Source organism: Pezoporus occidentalis, unplaced genomic scaffold, assembly GCF_034315485.1.
Source record: "Pezoporus occidentalis ecotype Australia unplaced genomic scaffold, CSIRO_AGI_Poc_V1 ctg20, whole genome shotgun sequence".
In the NCBI taxonomy this organism is placed as follows: Eukaryota; Metazoa; Chordata; class Aves; order Psittaciformes; family Psittacidae; genus Pezoporus; species Pezoporus occidentalis.
The window spans coordinates 3,656,515-3,675,006 of NW_026913856.1; the positions used below are offsets into that span (position 1 = coordinate 3,656,515).

The 18,492-nt window shown below is 38.7% G+C and overlaps 2 protein-coding genes across 5 annotated transcripts; both read left to right on the forward strand.

Moving 5' to 3' along the window:
- The first annotated feature begins 3,082 nt into the window (after positions 1-3,082).
- Positions 3,083-11,744, forward strand: LOC134163441 (hypoxanthine-guanine phosphoribosyltransferase-like). The gene is made up of 9 exons (XM_062618276.1): positions 3,083-3,866; positions 6,421-6,527; positions 6,999-7,182; positions 7,973-8,035; positions 8,557-8,574; positions 8,819-8,901; positions 9,909-9,955; positions 10,593-10,669; positions 11,619-11,744. Exons 1-9 carry the CDS (start codon positions 3,849-3,851, stop codon positions 11,664-11,666), a joined length of 645 nt encoding a protein of 214 aa, XP_062474260.1. The 5' UTR covers positions 3,083-3,848; the 3' UTR covers positions 11,667-11,744.
- A 1,295-nt stretch (positions 11,745-13,039) lies between these two features.
- NUDT7 (nudix hydrolase 7) lies at positions 13,040-17,654 on the forward strand. 4 transcript variants are annotated; one of them, XM_062618277.1, is made up of 4 exons: positions 13,040-13,105; positions 13,313-13,466; positions 14,971-15,129; positions 16,822-17,654. In XM_062618277.1, exons 1-4 carry the CDS (start codon positions 13,071-13,073, stop codon positions 17,203-17,205), a joined length of 732 nt encoding a protein of 243 aa, XP_062474261.1. In that variant the 5' UTR covers positions 13,040-13,070; the 3' UTR covers positions 17,206-17,654. The 4 variants fall into 4 exon arrangements, with proteins under 4 accessions (XP_062474261.1, XP_062474265.1, XP_062474263.1 ...); XM_062618279.1 differs by having other exon boundaries at positions 13,044-13,191; XM_062618278.1 differs by having other exon boundaries at positions 13,044-13,176.
- The last annotated feature ends 838 nt before the right edge of the window (positions 17,655-18,492 follow it).

Genomic DNA, 18,492 nt, shown 5'->3' on the forward strand with positions numbered 1-18,492 from the left:
AGTTTTCCTTTAATCCACAATTATACAAGTTCAGATCTGGTCTAAATATTTAAGACGCCTGTTTTAAATTACCTGATTGTATTTGCATTTCTTTGAGATATCTGTGCAGTTATTAATTGAACACAGAGTTTCTTAGTCTGGAAAGTCTCCTTCATAAAATGTAGGCTTTTCTTCCCCTTTGGCAAGTACTGTCTTCCACGGTAGAGACCTCCCTCTAGTGGACATTTTCCTCTGATGTTTTATTTGTAAGGTTTTAGTAATCTAATGGAATATTTGTATGATACTACCAATTTGCTTTCCAATTCAAAGTAACTACAAGAAAATGGCAGGACTTAATTAGTGATTATACAATGTTTCTTGGGGACCTTCGAAATTATTACATTAGTCTCAAGAACAGTTACTTCAAACTGTAATGAACTTAGGTATGTAAACAGCAAAAATCATGTCCTGAAAAAATTATTGATTCAATAGTTCAGAGAATAGATGCAAGGACAAGAGCAATGTTGTTCTGTATTGACCAGATGATGTTTCATCAAGCTATCAGTGCTGATCTAATTAATCTCCAGTCTGTTTGTACAGGCTACCTTACTGGCTCTCTCAGTATTGTGCTATTTAGAGGAGGGCAGTAGATCGACAGCAGATTCACTCGGTGGTTTACACAAAACATTTTACTTTAAAGAAGATGCACTTGGGACTCCTATATGGAACAAATACATATGCACATGCACTTTTTTGTTCTCTCCTATGGGTGTATGATCACATAATATATAACTGAGACACCACATAAGGACGCCAACAGGCTACATTCTATTTCCATTATTCAGCAATGACAAAGGGCTCTCTTAGCATGAACTTTTCACCTGTGAATTGTTCTTCCTTTAGAATGGGACAATAAAAATAGTCACTGTAGCAGTAACTTTCATAATGCAAATCTCAGCCCACTAATTGAGACCACTAACACATTTACTGGATTTTCAAGTACTTGCCAGCTGATAGTGGTATGTGGCTACTATTATAGTTCTGTGGAATTTACTGAGAATCCTAAATCAAATATTATTTGGGAAGTAGTTTTCTGAGTTTTAGATAGAGTAAGCAGAGGCTTCTTGAAGGAGCTTAAAGTTTAATGAAAGCATATATTCTTCCCAACACTAAACTTTTCTATTCCAAGTCTCCCAGAGTTCTAAAATCTGCTCTTTTTTCTCCCTGGTGGGCTGTTGACTTTTTCTCACGAATCCTTTCATAAAGTTTTGGAGGCTACATGGTGGCCTGTCTGACACTTTCCGTCTATGGGGATTTTAGTAGAATACACTTATTTTCCCAGTTCAATTACAGGAATCTCATTCCAGCTGAACAGACGCCCACATCACAAAGCAATATCACAACAGTTTCTTTTGTTGTCAGTTTCTCTAAAGAGAAATCAGTACTTGCTAAGAAAATGTAATAATACCATAATTATATAATACATGCATATATATGCATGTACCACTTATAAATGAAATTCTTCTGCTCTTTCTAAACATGGATTCTAGTAAAAAAGTTGGCACTTATTTGTAGCTCAGACAATACTCCCAGTGCAGCAAAAACTCAGAAATAAAGTCAGTGGGAGGGATTTTCTGAAACCTTTTTCTGAAACAGAGTTAAATGGGACTTTAGAACTGGACACAGTTCAAATGAGATCAAACACTACAGTGCTAAAGGAGACAAAGCTTTGCAAGGTCCAGTGTATATAAAATTATGAGTAATGTAAAATCAAACTTGCCTGCAGTAAAGACTTCAAAGATTTATAAAAGTAATTTACACAGAAGAGGTGGTCTAATAACCATATTACACTGGAGAATATTTTAAGGCTGCCTAGGATGTATGCTCTTCAGTCAAGGTTTTACTATACAGAGATCAAGTGCACAAAAAAAATCATAATATAGAGAACAGAGCATTTAACAAAAGGGCAGAGCTAAATTGGGTGCTACAGATCATATCAGATATGCACACAATATTTATTTCTTCACTCTAATTTCAGTAACTCAGCTCAGTTAGGCTGTTGGAAACTGCAAACTGAGATAGTACCAATAACTAGCCCCTTCATTAAAAAGAGGTTTAAACAACTAGCCTCACACATACTATTGATCTTAGCAAAACTACACTAAATTCTGTTTAAATGTAGAAAATTACAGGAGAATCAACAAATATGAAATCTAGATATGTCTTTTTTGCCTGTAATTGGGAAAAAAAAAGTTCAAATACTAGAACTAGTAATCTAAAGTTGTAGGTGTGATATATGGGCAATCTGTATGAGCAATACTGCTACACTTAGTATTCTACCATGGCATCGTCCATTCAGGGCTCTCTAGAGCTCCAACATCCTTTCAGCATAGCTAAATTTAAATTACTCTGGGTTGAAAAGCTCAGGAGAGAGAAAACACACAAACTAGTCTGAGATTCCCCCCCTTTTCTCTTACTTTTCTCCACAAACACTTACAAAGGCAATGCATGTTTGCATGAGTTCCCCAGCAGTGCTTTTGTTCGCCTTCATTTTGGCTTCTGAGAATAATGGAGAGTATCTGCTCAAGCCATTGCTCTTTACATGTATGGGTTTTGTTAATGTTTCCTTTCAAAGCAGGATTTTGTTGAGGAAATTCTCCAGGTTTTTGAACACAATTTACTCCCAGCTAGAAAGGACTGTGTTACACTAGGAATTAGAAAAGCAAGGCTTTTCACAGGATAGGGAGCTCACACGTGTAAGGTAGGGAATACAGTGGGAATTTGTAGAAGGAAAGTGTTGCTAACTGCATGAAACAGAAGCCAAGTAGCCTCAAGGCATTAGTAGTTTCCAAATAGTACCGCTATTTAATGTATCACTGAAAGTTGTGGATATGCCCATTAATCCACCTGGAAGAGCATATCTGTGTTACCAAGTGTTATCAAACACAATTTGAAGAGCATCCATAAGACTACAAAGAAAAAAGAAAAATCTTCCTTCATAAATATCCCCTCTCCCCAAGGAAACACAATACTTGATGAATTAAGAAAATGTACCCAACCTGGTAAGAACATTCTGTAACGTTGCATGCAAGCTGGCTTTAGCTCATTTTGTTAGTAGGATTAATTTTTAGAAATCTAAAACCTTCATGTTAATCCCAGATAATAGTGCAGTTTGGTACCCTAATCAGATTACAGTGTATGTCAGTGAGATTTGATTTTAAATGATGTGAAGCATGTTACTCAAACTATCACCCCTTCATCTTATGAAACGATGGCCTGGAAGAATGTCAGACAGGGTTCAGAATGTCTCAACAGCTCCAGACTTCCCTGCTTCAGGTCATCTTTAAAAGCATGGCTTTGTTTATTCAAATACTGATTTTTTTTTCCAGCAACTTAGCACATCTTAGGTTTAAAAAGCTGTGGGCTTTATCACAACAATGGATGTGCAGATATAATAAAGAAACTGATATGTAAAATTACCTTGTGCACATATACCACGTAATTACCATCTGTTATAACTCATTATCCAGTTTGTGTTTTCAATTAGAAAAACCCTACCCTACCTAGCCCTTCCTACTAATTTGATTCATGAGCTTCCCTTTTGCATCTCTCTTGTTCCCCATACCTTTTCTGTGATTGGTCATAGCAGGGCTCATGCCTATTTTATGTCTCATTAATCTGATTAAGTAAGAACCTAGGATTGTGATGTCAGTGCATTAGCAGAAAGAAGTAATGCTTCGTGTAGGAAGGATGGCAGTTTTGACCTTTTAGAAGCAGGTCATGATTTGACTCCAAGATGAAAATAGAGCAAGACAAACTGCAGTGACAGTACCAACTCATTCTCCAGTACCATAGTTCAAAGAAAGATTATGGCTTGTGGACTGCAGGTAAGACAACATATTGCACTCGTATTTGCCTACTTAATTGAAGGGAGCTTTGGGCATGAGGTAAGAAATTAGCTTCAGCAAAATACTAGAACATTAGAAATACTGACTAATGAAAGGCCTTGTTTCTTATATCTACTCACTAGAAAAAATGGTTTTCAGAACAGAGGCATATTAATAGACTACATTTTTTTACAAACTTATGATACTATTAATTTGACATTAATATACCTATACTCATATTCTTTCCTTCAGTGCTGATGAAACAATACTTATTTATGAGTCTCTTTAGTGTACAAAATTGCTGTTGGGTTGTTCTTTTTTCCTCCTTAAACTCAAAAAACTACATCAGTAAATGAACAACAGATGAGACCGAATCTAAATTAAACAATTGATTCTTCACCTTATAAGCTCATGATTTAAAAATTTAATGGCTTTGTGTAATAGTTTAGTAGATTGCTCTATTATAATGCAGTTCTGCTGTATTATTTAGCATGTGCCACAATACAAATGCTTTTATGAGCCTATAAGGCATATGCAGGATGTTGCTATGGTGATGTGGAGCTCAAATTGATGCAATCCTTTAGGTTCTGTTCATGAACCTTTCAGCAGAACTTAAAAATGTTTCACACATAGCAACAAACAAGATATTAATGTGGCAGACATTGTGCAAAATAATCTCAATAAGCATAGTTGTTAGCCAAGCAGAAGGTACTAAACTGCATTGTCAGAGTACCTAAAAGCAGTAATCACTACACACACCTATATGCATCAAGATCAGCTTTGTTCAATAGTTACATTAACATGGACAAAGCTCATCACTCACTCGAGCTGAGCCAGTTGTATTGCCTCTCATCAAATGCAGCAGGAAGTGAAATTCATCAACAAGGCTGAACTTTACCTTGCTGTGCAGATGAAAGACCAATTCATAGCTGCAAAAGCAAATTGTAAAGCTGATACCCATTAAATATGGCAATCAGTATCATGACTTGGCGAAAGAAAAACTGCTCAATTCACAGGTGGCACAGTCATTATATTTCAGCTGCAGTTATGCAGAATGCAGTAGAGATGGGGACTCTTGTTAGAAAAAAAAACAAAACACACACACACAAAAAAAAAACACAAAAAAAAACCCCAAACAAAACCAGAACAACAAAATGACAAAATAAACAACTCACCTTACAGCACTTTTTAAACTGTTTATCATGTCAGTGACTATCCTTAAATGTGCTTTTTCTGTACTCCAAATGAAAATTATGCTTTTATGTTCCAAATAAACAAATAAGCGCCATCTTGTCACTTTGACCAATGCTTCTAATTATGTCCCACTGTCACAGCTTCATGTTGACAGAACCCCATATCCTGTATGTGTTTTCTGTCTGTCACCACTAGCAACCTCACACAGGCAGAAATTAGCCCATTTCAAACTGGCCAATACTCCAACAATAATAACCAGTTCTGCACCGTATAAAAGCCTGTTCATAGATGCTACTGTCTAGCCTGATCTACAGCTGACACCAGTGTAACAGCCCATATCTTTTCCAAGCTGAATAAAGCACAGGCTTAATTTAAAACAATCAATCAACTAAGCTTTCACTTTGCTGACTTCAACCATGAATAGTAACTAAACCAGGCAAAATAGTGTTGCTGACATTCTAAACAGTGCTCAACTGCAAGGTTGCTCTGTAATTTTAACTTGGAACACCAAGGCCTATCAATTTTGAATACTTGCAGATTACCCCTAGCTCAGCCAGGATGAGATTCTATATACATTGCCTCGGATTACAATTATCTGTTCTTTGCAACTCTTGTTAACATCTGCCTCTTTAGATTTATCTTTAAATTAAGTAAGCTATTTGTGGCCAAGTTAAAAATGAATGGCAGTAACTGGTTATCTCATTTTTGTGGCTGCTGTAAGTTTTGCAAGTGATAACCTATTCCTGTTCCCTACATTCATTTTTCCTTTCTACCTATGTGCTCATCTCCCACATGCCAAAAAAGAAGAATTAAAACCAAGTCACCTGTCTAAAGAGTTTGCAGGTGTTAACTTGTTTGCTAGCAATACTTTAAGCTATTACTACCAAGTCCACAGCTCTGTGCTGTTAACGAGCCACTGTATTGAGTTCTGTTGAATGCAACTAGTGTGTAGCTCACCTATTTCACACTAGTGAAGCTTTGAGCCATAATTTTAATTTTTGCTTGTCTAGCACAGAAGCAAGCTGCTGTGCTCCACAGAAGGGGAAAAAGAGAATACAAGAGGGTGGTTTGGTTTTGGGGTTCATTTTTATTAGTTTATGATGGTTGAGAATTTCTCTTACTATGACTGTGGTAAAATAGTTACATAGCTGTTCAAATCTCAGACAAGCACACTAGCTCCTGAATTATCAGACAGATTGTGAACTGTTCTATCAGAAAGTTCAAAAGCTCTCAGATACACTTTTGACACATTATTGGGGTGTGTGGGGACAGGAGTCTTTTATCATTATCAGAGACTGAAAGGCTTTTTCCTGTATGGTTCAGTTGTTACTTTTAAGAACTATTTCCCTTTCACTTGCAGATAAAAGATGAAGAAAGTGGCTATAACAAAAATCTATTTTGCATTCCTAAGCATTATGAAGAAGATTTAGAAAGAGTCTTCATTCCTCATGGACTCATCCTGGACAGGTATGAGGGTAAACAACAAAAAATAGTGATAGCAATGACAGTGACTCATTTCCATCCAAATGATAAGACTGAGGTCCTACCCCGTATAGTCCTGAGAAACATGGAAACCCTGCAGCTATACTACTTGTATTCTGGAGTTTAATATAAAGGGCATTCTAGAGGATTCCTCTACAATCCCAGTTAAGTTTCCATTTTATGTCAAATATCTTTAAGCTTTCATATTCTGCATTTTTTAGATAAATAGATTAAATCAGCAGTATGACAAGTGGAATAGGTAGGCACCATCTTGTGAACTGGAAGTACGTAACTAGCTTTTCCATGTCTTAGCATGGCCACGATTTGCATGATCAACATTTTAATATGGACATTGTTTAATATATGGACAAACTAACATGATATATAAAACACTTTACAGGTCTTATAAAACTTAGGAGGGGTTGTTGTTTTCTTTTTTTTTTTTTTCCCTTCCAGAACAGAACGCTTGGCTAGAGATATAATGCAAGATATGGGAAGCCACCATATTGTTGCACTCTGTGTCCTTAAAGGAGGCTATAAATTCTTTGCTGATTTGCTGGACCATATAAAAGCACTAAATCAAAATGGTGATAAATCTGTGCCTATTACTGTGGATTTTGTTAGAATAAAAAGCTACTGTGTAAGCAACTTTATTTTCTTTGGAAATAGACTCCCTATAGACTTGCATTCTGAATACTGGTAGTTTACATGAAAAGTCCACCTCAAAATGAGTTTATGTATATATCCTGTTCAAAGCAACTCAATTTATTACATGCTGATTTACTGATCTGCCCCGACGACCAGATGAATATTGTATAGTCACTGGAGTGAACATATAGTAGAACACTTAATATGACAAAACCAGGGTCAAGTTTCCAACATCCTCCTCTCCAGCCAACAGTTTCCACACAGATTCTGTTCTGTCTGTACCATGGCACCCTTTGGTGGGAGGGAGTATGGAGAGTTTAGCATCACAGACTTGCTTATTGTCTCTCTCAGCATTACTTTTTATTCCTATGGATAATATTGGAGCCTTGTTTTCATAATCTGTGTGTGGAGAACAGGTATCTTTTACCTGAACCAACTGTAGTTGGCCTGAGCCAACTACTGTAAAGCAATGACTTATGCCATTTTTTTCTGTTTTATCTTCTCCCTTTTTTGAAGACTTCAACTCTGTGCACTGATCAAAAGTTATCCTTTGCTAAATATAACAGTTTACAAAATCCCAGAAATTCTTCATGGAATTATAAAACAAATCTGTGCTTGCTCTCAGATGCTTGAAAGCTGTTTTTACTTGAAGGAGTGCTATGTAAATTTGCAAGTGTCATTTGGTGGGCAAAACGCAAGAGCAACATACCATTCATACACATAAAAAAATAACACTTCTGAGAATGTTTTATGTGTCTTCTCTCTGCTCTTTCTCCTTCTAGAATGATTCACCTACAGAAAAAATCAGTATTGTAGGCGAGGAACTGTGTACACTAAATGGGAAGGTATGATTAGCATATTCAGCTTTTACAGGGGAAAGAACAGTTATTGTGTATCTTCCAGTAAGTCCATCTTTATTAAAATTTGACACTACTTACTTGCAGCCACTTAACACTGGTTTAAATTGCCATCCTTTCAAACAGTGAGTAATTCCCACTGGTCTCAGTGCAAACTTAACATGATCAATACTGAATGCTTCTATTCCCCATTTTATCCTACAGCTCCTAGAAATGAACCATCTTAAAACTGACTCTTGCAGTATGGTTCTAGAATGCTATTGCTATACATAGAATAATATGTAAAACCTGACATAGGCAGCTTTCTTAAGATATTTTATGCGTCCATAAATACCAACTGAAGACTATTTGGAAAGCACTAAAATAACCGAAGTAGTTAAAGTGACAAGCTCCTTTGAAAACTCTGTTAACTGAGGTTTGTAGTGCAAATTTCTGCTGACTCTGTAATTCACTTGCCATGTAAATACCTTTTTTCTTTTTTTTTTCTCTCTCTACATGATCATTTCCAGAATGTTTTAGTAGTAGAGGTAAGACTTGGGGGGGGGGAGAAGGAGGGAAGGCGGCGGGAGAAGGAGGGAAGGAAGGGATAGTGGGGAAAAACACATTTCCCCCATGTTTTGCAAGTTAATACCTTTTGCACATAAACAAACAATTTATTATGTTACTCTGCTGCCAGGGTGGCTGACTGGTTTTGGGGCTTTAAATTAATCCACTCACAGCCGGGTTTTTCTTTCAGTCTCAGAGGGCAATTTGTTTTTGTCTCTCTTTCAGGACATTATTGAGACTGGTAGAACAATGAAAGCCCTACTTTCAAAACTAAAAGACAATGAACCAAAGATGGTAAAAGTTGTAAGGTATAATTGTTATGGACACTTAATAATGTATTGTAATGTAAGATAGAGGAAAATCATTTAGGTGAATAATCAGTGTATGCTGGTGGGTATTTGCTTGGTTTTGTTTAGTCTGAAGTTTGGGGGAAGAGGAAGTAAAAGCAGAAGGCAATCTTTATGCAGCTAAAAACTAAGTATATATTAAACTGGGAAATTTACTACCACCTTCATTCTCAAAATGAATACAAAATGGTTTCCTGGCTCTTTTTGCATAGTCCATAAAGTGCGATAGATTCCATTTCTTACCTCCTTATGTCTGAAAAAAATCAGCTCTTTCCATAGGTTTCCTAACACTTCAGGTAATTCCCCAGTACTAGAATGACAATACTCAGAATTTTCCTTAATATCCTCAGTCATACTGGTTTTCAGAATCTAAGAGTTTGTCAGCACTTGCAAGATTACTTCAAGTGGCACTCTAGATCTGCTTTTAGATGGTCTCTAGAAGGAATTCTTGGGGAATAGACCTGTCTGTCAAGTAATCACAGTACTTTGAAAATACACTTCTTGTTTGATGTACCATTTATGATTCTCCTAATGACTGTCCAGGAGATCCTCAGTTTGTTCAGAAGTGCTTAGGAAAAGCAAGTATGGATATGACTTTGTGGAAGAAATCCATAGCTTGTCCTCTTCTCCCTCCCTCCCTGCTAAAATCTAAATGCCACTTGAACATGCTTACCTGCCTGTGCTAGTCTAGTTTGCTGATACATGGCTACACGATTTTGGATACAGAATGGAACATAATTAAATAGAAAACAACGGAGTAATTTGGACCTTCAGACTGAACCTAGACCAGTGCCTTAACTTCTTCCTCAGTTACAAGGCTGAACACTGCTTCTTCCTGTTGCAGTCTCATTGTTTTAATTTAACTGCATGATTATAGAAGTTTATAGGGATGGGAGGTAGAAGTGAAGCATACCTCTTAAAGCAAGACATATTTTAAAAAACATAACCTTCTCGGCTTTGCCTTACAGCCTGCTTGTTAAAAGGACACACAGAAATCCAGGTTACAGACCAGACTGTAAGCATTGCATTTTTCTGGTTGTCCAAAATACAGTCTCATAATCTCACTTCATGTAGGAAGTCTGACAATTGGCATATAAATTTCAGGAAGGCCAAAAGAAATGGGGAGAAAATACATACAATTTCCAAACTGATGACCAGCTATCCCATGCTGAAACTTCATGACCACCACCTTTTTTTACCCCCATTGGTCTGAGCATGGGTTTGGCTGTTTGTTACCAGGTACCATAAACAGAACCAACCACTATATTTGTATTGTTTGTCTTGGATCCTACAAGGAATTTGTTTTGACTCTACATTAAACTTGCCTTGTTTTCAAACTGAAGACTCTCAGTGCAACTACTTTTACTCACTCCTTGTCTGCCTTTCCCAAGACTACTTCATGAGTAGGTTTTAAATAATTATTTTGTTCTTAAAACACATTCTCTTAGCATTTTAATTGTATTACTAAGTGATGAGGATGGTACAGATTCTAACTTTTGCCATCAAATTACAGCTCTGATTTTAAATGAATGTACCTTGACAGAAAGGTATTTGTTAGGTATTAAGCAGCTAGAGCATGAGCTGAACACAAACTGTGTGCTTAAAAGCAATTTACACCACCCCAGTATAAAAATAATTCTATTTTCTTTCAGACATAGGCTTTGAAATTCCAGATAAATTTGTGGTTGGATATGCACTTGATTACAATGAATACTTCAGAGATCTAAACGTGAGTACATACATGTGTGCCTCAACTGTTACATATGCCTGTTACCTCAGGTAACAAGCAAGAATAATAGCTTACACTCAGAACTTCTCAACCATTAACAAAACTTCAAATCTCATTAAAAAGTTCCACTAAAGGGGCAAAACATTACTAACATGCCAAGCTGATAGTTCAATGTAAATGCAGAACTTGTTATGCCTTACCTTTCCATGTATCATAGAATCATAGAATAGTTAGGGTTGTATCTACTCTACAAGTCTTGTGGTCCAGCCGTGCTGTACAGTATTCTGAGTCCTCCAGGATGGCCGGCAGCATGCAATCTGCTAGCCCTACCTGGAAAGAAAGTAACCTGTAATTTGGCTTTACACTGATGTTTGTCTGTCTTACTGAAATCCTGTGTTGCTCTTTTCTAGCCAGCTCTTTAAGATGGCTGTGTGTGAACTGTGCATGAAGGTTTTCCTATCATATGTAAGATGTCCGTTAATATCTTTTATTTCCTTTGTTCCATTACATTCTCCTTAAGCTGCACTGAGTAGCAGACTTGGAAGGACCATAACTGACAAAAAGAACTGACCTTTTTTTCCTCCTTAGTTTTCAAAAGTACCTTCTTACATCTGGTTAAGTGCAAAAGCTTTTCACTTGAAAGTCTTTTTAATAAGACACATATTGGATCCACACTATTGCAAAGTGATATGAAGAATACAGTAACTGAACAGGCCTGACCTCTTCAGAATATACAAATCTAAGTATTGCTTCCAAGCTCATCTGTAATTTAAACACCTCCATTTTACTGCAAGTGGTAAATTGCAACCAACCTCTCAAAGGTTACTATTCTGTGTTTTGCTTACAATGCTACAAATACGACTGAAAGACATCCTTGCATTTCCTTTGAAGGTAAAGATTGACTAAAGTTTTACTTTTTTCAAATTATTTTTATTTTTATGTTTTTTAGCACATCTGCATTCTGAAAGAGAAAGCCAAAGAGAAGTATAAGACCTGATAACATCAGTCTTCTGGAACACTAAAATGTCTGAATAATAAGTAATCTACTAATTGCACTCTTTTCACTGAAGAACTACATTTTGTTAAGATATTATTCCACATATTTTCTCTTATAATAATTATATAGAACAGTTTAAAGGTGAAACAGTTTTGTCCAAGTTCCAGTGAAACCTCGACAGAGCAATAGCCACAAAATGGGCGTTATAGTCTGCTGGAATCACAGCAGATTGCGACACGGCCAGGACATGTACATGTGTATGCCATTATGTTTGGGTTTTAACTTACTACGTGATGTAACACATTAGGCGTACTATATATAAACTGCACTTATTTTTAAATGTGAGCTTGTGTGTGTAAATATATACACATTTCTTTCTTTAACAAATAGGCCGAGTACGCATTTAAGGACCTGAGATTAAGTCAACTGTACAAAGAGCATACCTAGTGGAAAACACAGTTGGCTCTTTACCTTAATGCAATAAAACAAGTAAACATAGAAAAAAAAATTCTAAAATATAACCACTAAGGTAGCTAGACGGAGATTAGTTCTTGTACATTCCATGTAACTGGGGTGTTGTGCCTTGGGTTTTGCACGATGCGATGTTGACTGTACTATGGTGGTGGCCCTTTAAATGCAGGCAACACCGATTACCAGCAGTTAAAACCAGATGATAAACCAATGCAGCAGGAAACTACTTCTGCTACTTGTGCATCCGTAACAAGAATTGGAAGCTCGATTTTACTGCCCAGAAACTGCACCAAGCTGAAGGCAGTCTCTGACACTGTTTCCTACTTGCACTGAATGATTAAAATAAGCTCGAAGACCTTGGTTTGTTTTGGTTTTATTCCACTGTAAATTAAGAGCACTGAGCCGAGAGGGTCTTTTGATGCCCTGTAGCTCTTACAGGCTGCAGGTGGTCGGGCTCCCAAACGTGTGCCATGGCTCTTCCCGTTGTCCCCCGGCAGCTGCAGGCTGCAACCTCTCACTTCATCCATCCCTTAAAGCAGGTGAGAGCGAGCACGCGACTCCCTGTATGACCAGACCCTGTACCTAAGGCACGGGACCGGCTCACACCGGAGCCCACCGACCTGCGGGAGGGCCGCAATCCCAGACTGCTCCGCGGTTCCTGCTTTTCGCAGCTGTAGCGAGGCCTGCGGGCTGCTGCCGCCCTTCTCCGGGTACATGCAACCCGGGACGGCTGTGACCGGGACCGGATGACTCCCACCAAGCCGCGCTCGCCCGAACTTCCCCTCAACGAGCGGCCCCGGAGCGGAACGGCTGCGCTCGGCCGTCTGTCAAGGACCCCCGCTAGTTGATTGGCGGAACCTGCCGTCAGTCACGGCGGGTGGGCGGGAAGCGGGGCTGAAGGGGAGGTCTCCGTTCGGGTCGGGGGTGACAAAGATGGCGGCTGAGGAGCAGGATGGGGAGCTGGAAAGGTACCGCACATCCACGGCTTTCCTCCGCTGCCGGCCGGGCCGGGCTGCCGCCGGCTACAAGCCCTGCCCGGGTACGCCAGAAGCAGGTCCGGGTAGAGAAAGGGCTGTGAGCTGTGTGTTAGCGGCCTAGGCACCGCGGCTGTTGGGTTCAGCGCGGCTGACAGACACCAGCCCTGTGTCATGGCGGTCCTTTCTCTTTGCTCCTAGAAACAGTATCAAAGAGAAGGCCAGGTTGCGCTTGAGGGACTTCGATGTGCGGGATAGGTTCTCCCACTTGCCGCTGGCCAGAGCCGCTGTTCTCCTTCCGCTGATGGTGAGGGCGGGGAAGCTGCACCTGCTGCTCACGGTGCGGTCCATGCAGGTAGGTGGGCCGGTGCCGGGGAGCGACATGGCTGCTGGAGTCTCGCTCCCTGTGTGCTGCCTCCCGCGGTGTCTGCTTCTCTAATGCCAGGCAGTGTGCCTGAGGTTACAATCAGATATTCCTGTGCTGTAGTGTACAGGGACTGTAGTGATAGGACAAGGGGTAATGGGTTAAAACTTAAACAGGGGAAGTTTAGATTGGATGTAAGGAGGAAGTTCTTTAATGTGAGGGTGGTGAGGCACTGGAATGGGTTGCCCAAGGAAGTTGTGAATGCTCCATCCCTACAGTGTTGAAGGCCAGGTTGGACAGAGCCTTGGGTGACATGGTTTAGTTGCAAGGTGTCTCTGCCCATGGGCAGGAGGGTTGGAACTAGATGATCTTGTGGTCCTTTCCAACCCTAACTGTTCTGTGGTTCTATGCTGATGATTCTGGTATTTAGATGCCACAAAAATGCTGGATACCAAGAAGAGTATGACAGTAAAAGATGACTTCTGGATCAGAAAAGGAAATTGTTATTGTTTCCTATGACTTAAACACAGTGCAGTCCAGCTTTTATTAATGTGACTTTCAGTCTGCATTTGCTGTTACTCTTCTCTCCTATTCATGTGTGAAAGGCAACAACCTAAGTCCCCAGAAGATTTCTGCCAGTGTTTTCCCCACCCCCTCCCTGATCAGTTACCTCTATCCAGGGGCTATTTACTTGCCTGTTTTTCTGTGGCTTAAAAGTGGATGTTTTTGGGGTCTTAGAAATTTTAAGACCGTAATAATTGCAGTCACTTAGCTGATAAATTGATTGTAAAGGGTCTTTTTACTCATGTTTCATATGCAGGCCTATTACTATGATATATTTAAAGGGATAGGACAAGAGGTAATGGGTTCAAACTTCAACAGGGAAGTTCAGGATGGATATAAGGAAGAAGTTCTTTACCGTAAGGGTGGTGAGGCACTGGCACAGATTGCCCAAAGAAGCAGTAAATGCTCCATGCTTGGCAGTGTTCAAGGACAGTTTGGACAGTCTTGGGCAGCATGGTCTAGTGTGAAGCATCATTGCCTGTGGCTGGGGGGTTGGAACTGGATGATCTTAAGGTCCTTTCCAACCCAGGCTATTCTGTGTGTTTTATAAGTTCTCTCTCTCTCACCTTAAGTACTTCAATCTCAGTATTCAGGTTGTCTGCCTAGATTAATCTGTCAATCTCTCATGCTAGCAGGATGATGAAAAGTCTAGATTTAGAATGTATAGTAGGAATTACACAGTACTGCACAAGTGATATATGTAATCCTGATAGTGAGGGTTTATGGATTAGTTGGGTATAAGCCCAGCTTTCTCTTGTGTAGCTCTTGATAAGGCACACTTCTTCAGGTTGCAGAAACCTCTTCACCACCACTCCCAGCTTCTTTGACTGGTAAATGTAAAGTGAATCTGCAGTAAGATCAAGCATTTGTGTGTATCCAAGAAGAAATGTAAATTTGTTATATTTAACAGCAGTACTCCTTTAAATTCTAGCTGAGAAGATCACCAGGGGAAGTGTGTTTTCCAGGAGGTAAAAGTGATTCAACTGATAAAGATGAAATCGATACTGCTCTTCGAGAAGCTAAGGAAGAAGTGGGACTCCAGCCAGAGAAGGTGGAAGTCATCTGTAGGCTTGTCCCTGGAATTGATAAAGTAAGGAATAAACTGAGTAAGTCAGCATATGGTTAGAAAATAAGCTTGGGTTATTTTTTGTGGGGTTGATAATGACCTCTTAAAACCTGTAACTGTAAATAACCACTGCTTCTTAAAGTGTACAGCCCACATTGCCAGCAGAGAAGGGAGGAAATTCTTGTTCTGTATTTAGTATTTATGAAAGCATGTTTGGTGTATTATGTGCAGTTACGGACACTCTAGAGCACAGAAAGAGTGCCAAGCTGGTGATAGTGTAGCCAAGAGCCACAGAGATAAATAAGGGAGGTTGGAGCATGTGGAATATGAGGAGAGGCTGGGAGAAGTGTGTTTGCCCAGCCTGAAGATGAGAAAGGTAGCAGGGGATCTAGTTGCTCACTTCAAGTACCTCCTGGTGGCTTTAGAGAGGATAATACCAGACTCTTCTTGAGACAGTGGACACAGGCAACAACAAATGAAATTTTGATGAGATGCAAGAAAGTGTCTTCACCATAAGGTTAGCTTAACACTGGGACTGATTTTCCTGTCAGGCTGTATAATCTCTGTCCTTGGAGATTTGCAGAATTCAATCAGACAAGCCCCTCAGAAGCCTGATGTAACCTCAAAAGTCTTCTCGTTCAATATCCTGCTAAAGGCAGGGTTAATTCAGGTGAAAAGGGACTTCTGGAGGTTATGTGGACTGTGATTCTGTATGGAACTCTAGCAAGGAGACTTCTCTTCTGGGGGTGTCTTTGGAGTGTAAGTAACTAAATTGGCTGGCTGCCAGTTTCAGTAACAATATTTCATGGGGTCAGTTCTCCCATGGCACAGAGAGGTTACTGTTTCAGAAGACTTTATTTTTATTTTTCAGGTAACAGTTTCTCTTTGTTAATATGCCTAAGGCTTGGTTTTGTATGTCGTAGCTACTCAGTAACATCATCCGCCCCCATTAAAAAACAAAAGAAAAGTTTTAAACTTGTACTGCATATGCTTTATTTAATCCTTCAATTGTAATTTCTGTAGAGATAACATTAAAGCCACATAGTTCAGAGGCTATATGTAAAAAGAATCAGTTTAGTTTTTATAACTCTCTTCAGTGTTTTCCAGCAAATTGCCTCAATTAATAGAAAAAATTGTGTGGTTTTGGACCACAGAAATTTTACCTGTAGATTTTACTTTCTTCTCTGTACATACATTCCAGGTGATTCTGACTTGGGTGTAGTGTGTCCAGACTTGCATCAAATAGCCCAAATGCAGAGTGTTACTGCTTTCTATTTAACAGTGATGCTTTTTTGGTAAGAATAAGCAGAACTAGGAATGTATGTTAAAACTGTTGATGCCCTCTTTGTGCAGGCTATCATTTCAATAGATTCTGCCTCCCTGTGGAAAAAGGGATTGTATTTAAAATAAAAATGTCTATAAATGAGCTATTAGAAAAAGTTTACTTATATAGCTACATATACTGGGAAAATAGACACAGATATGATAAAGCATAGATGAATTAGAAAATCTGAATTAAAATCAGAAATCACCAAAGTAAGGAAGACTCATGAGAGAGAATGCATGGAGTTTATTTATGTTTAACTGCATATTTCTTAGGTTTCTTACACTCATTTTATAATTCTGAAATGTTTTTAAAATAAAGAACATTCTTTTACTTGTTACAAACTCAGTGTTTGGCTTTTTTTTTTGTTATTTTTTTGTTTTTCCTTTTAGATGAATTACTTGGTAACACCAGTCGTAGGATTTATAGAGGATACATTCCAGCCCTCTCCTAATCCTGATGAAGTGAGCAATGTTTTTGTCATACCATTGGAATACTTTATCAAGCCCTTAAATTACCAGACTGTGCCTTATAAAACCTCATCTGGTTACCACGGTCGGATGCACTCCTTTACATATGATGACCCGGAACATAAAATGTCATTCAGGATATGGGGACTTACTGCCCACTTTGCTGTATTTCTTGCTCTTGTAATTTTTAGAAGGAGACCTACCTTTGAAGTTGATTATGATCTGGACAACTTAACTTCATCCTCTGAGAATTACTTCATGAATTTATATGCATCTGTGTATGAAAGAAAGAAGAGTAATATATAACAAATTAGTCTGGCAATTGATTTATATTAAAGGAGGAAAAAAGGTTTTGTTTATCCCCTTTATACCAGTTCTTAGTTTGAATTTCCTCTGAATTAGGAACTGATTAAAAATGACTTTTAAATAACATCTTAAGTTGACAATCCCTAGCTAGATTAATACAACTATTGATTTGGTTTAGAGCTGCCAAAACCATGGTTTTTTTGATGGACTTAATATACAGTTTTGGAAGATGTGTTTCACTTTCTGCCTTTGTTTTATGGGACCTAAGACACTCTCTGTGGTTTGCCTTCTGTATAATGAGATAATACTATTCTATCTATTTTTTGTGTGTTTGAATTAGAATATGAGGACTTGGAGGTTTATCTGTGGCATACTACATACGACAACAATGCACAGTCTTGTGTGGTATCTTTAAGCACTTACAAAACACAATAAAAATCTAAAAGGTGGCACATGCTTTCACAATCTTGTTTTGTTTTGGTTGGGCTCATGGAAGAGGAAGATTTAATGGGGTTTTGTTAGCTTTGCTCGAGGAGATTCTGTAGGCTATGGAAGACAGTGTACAGGTAACAGTACTGAATTTGCTCCTCAACACCTTGTTAGCATCACCCACCCAGCTCCTAGAGGAAGTAATCTTAAGGAAAGAAATGTGGAGTTGACTGTTCATAAGGACTAAAATGTTTCTCTGTAGCTGAGCGTTTAGAAGTCACTGTGGCAATGTAAGATACATGGGGTTCTTTGTGCTGTGAATCCTTGCTTCCACATTGCTGGTGAACTAGAAGCTTATTCACAGTGGTCATGATCTCATTGCCAAATGGTTAAGTTTTTAAAAGCAAAATTGGCTGGATCTGAGGTGTAGTTTGGAATTAAATAAGTTATGGTCCTTAAATAGTTGGTCTTCTCTGAGTAGCATGTATGAGCTGAAAGTATTTGGTGTCCCTCAGGATCACATGCTCTAGTGTTAGTATTGAATCGGGTGAAAAAAATACCCCACTCACTTGTTCTTTTGGGTGTTTGCAGTTTGTGCTTCCCCCCCATTCACTAACAGATGCAAGTGTGATAAAAAAGTTGCTGGCAATTGCCATGAACTGTGCTGTAATTGAGCAGCAGTCAGATTTTTACATTAAACAGCTTCTGTAATATGCTTGAAATTGGCCATGACTTCAGAAAATTTATCCTTTTTACAAACAAGTGTTTCCCAAGTATGGCCTGAATAGCTAATTATGATTTTCTAGAAAACCCAATTATTAGATTTTTATTTTAGCTTCTCATAATTACATCCATAAC

Excerpts from the sequence above, each read along its gene's own strand:
- LOC134163441 (XM_062618276.1), top strand. Across the intron at positions 7,183-7,972 it reads TTAGAATAAAAAGCTACTGT|AATGATTCACCTACAGAAAA; the intron begins GTAAGCAACTTT and ends TTCTCCTTCTAG. Across the intron at positions 10,670-11,618 it reads AATACTTCAGAGATCTAAAC|CACATCTGCATTCTGAAAGA; the intron begins GTGAGTACATAC and ends TATGTTTTTTAG.
- NUDT7 (XM_062618277.1), top strand. The coding sequence starts at position 13,071 with ATGGCGGCTGAGGAGCAGGATGGGGAGCTGGAAAG. Across the intron at positions 13,106-13,312 it reads CAGGATGGGGAGCTGGAAAG|AAACAGTATCAAAGAGAAGG; the intron begins GTACCGCACATC and ends CTTTGCTCCTAG. Across the intron at positions 15,130-16,821 it reads TTGTCCCTGGAATTGATAAA|ATGAATTACTTGGTAACACC; the intron begins GTAAGGAATAAA and ends TTTTCCTTTTAG.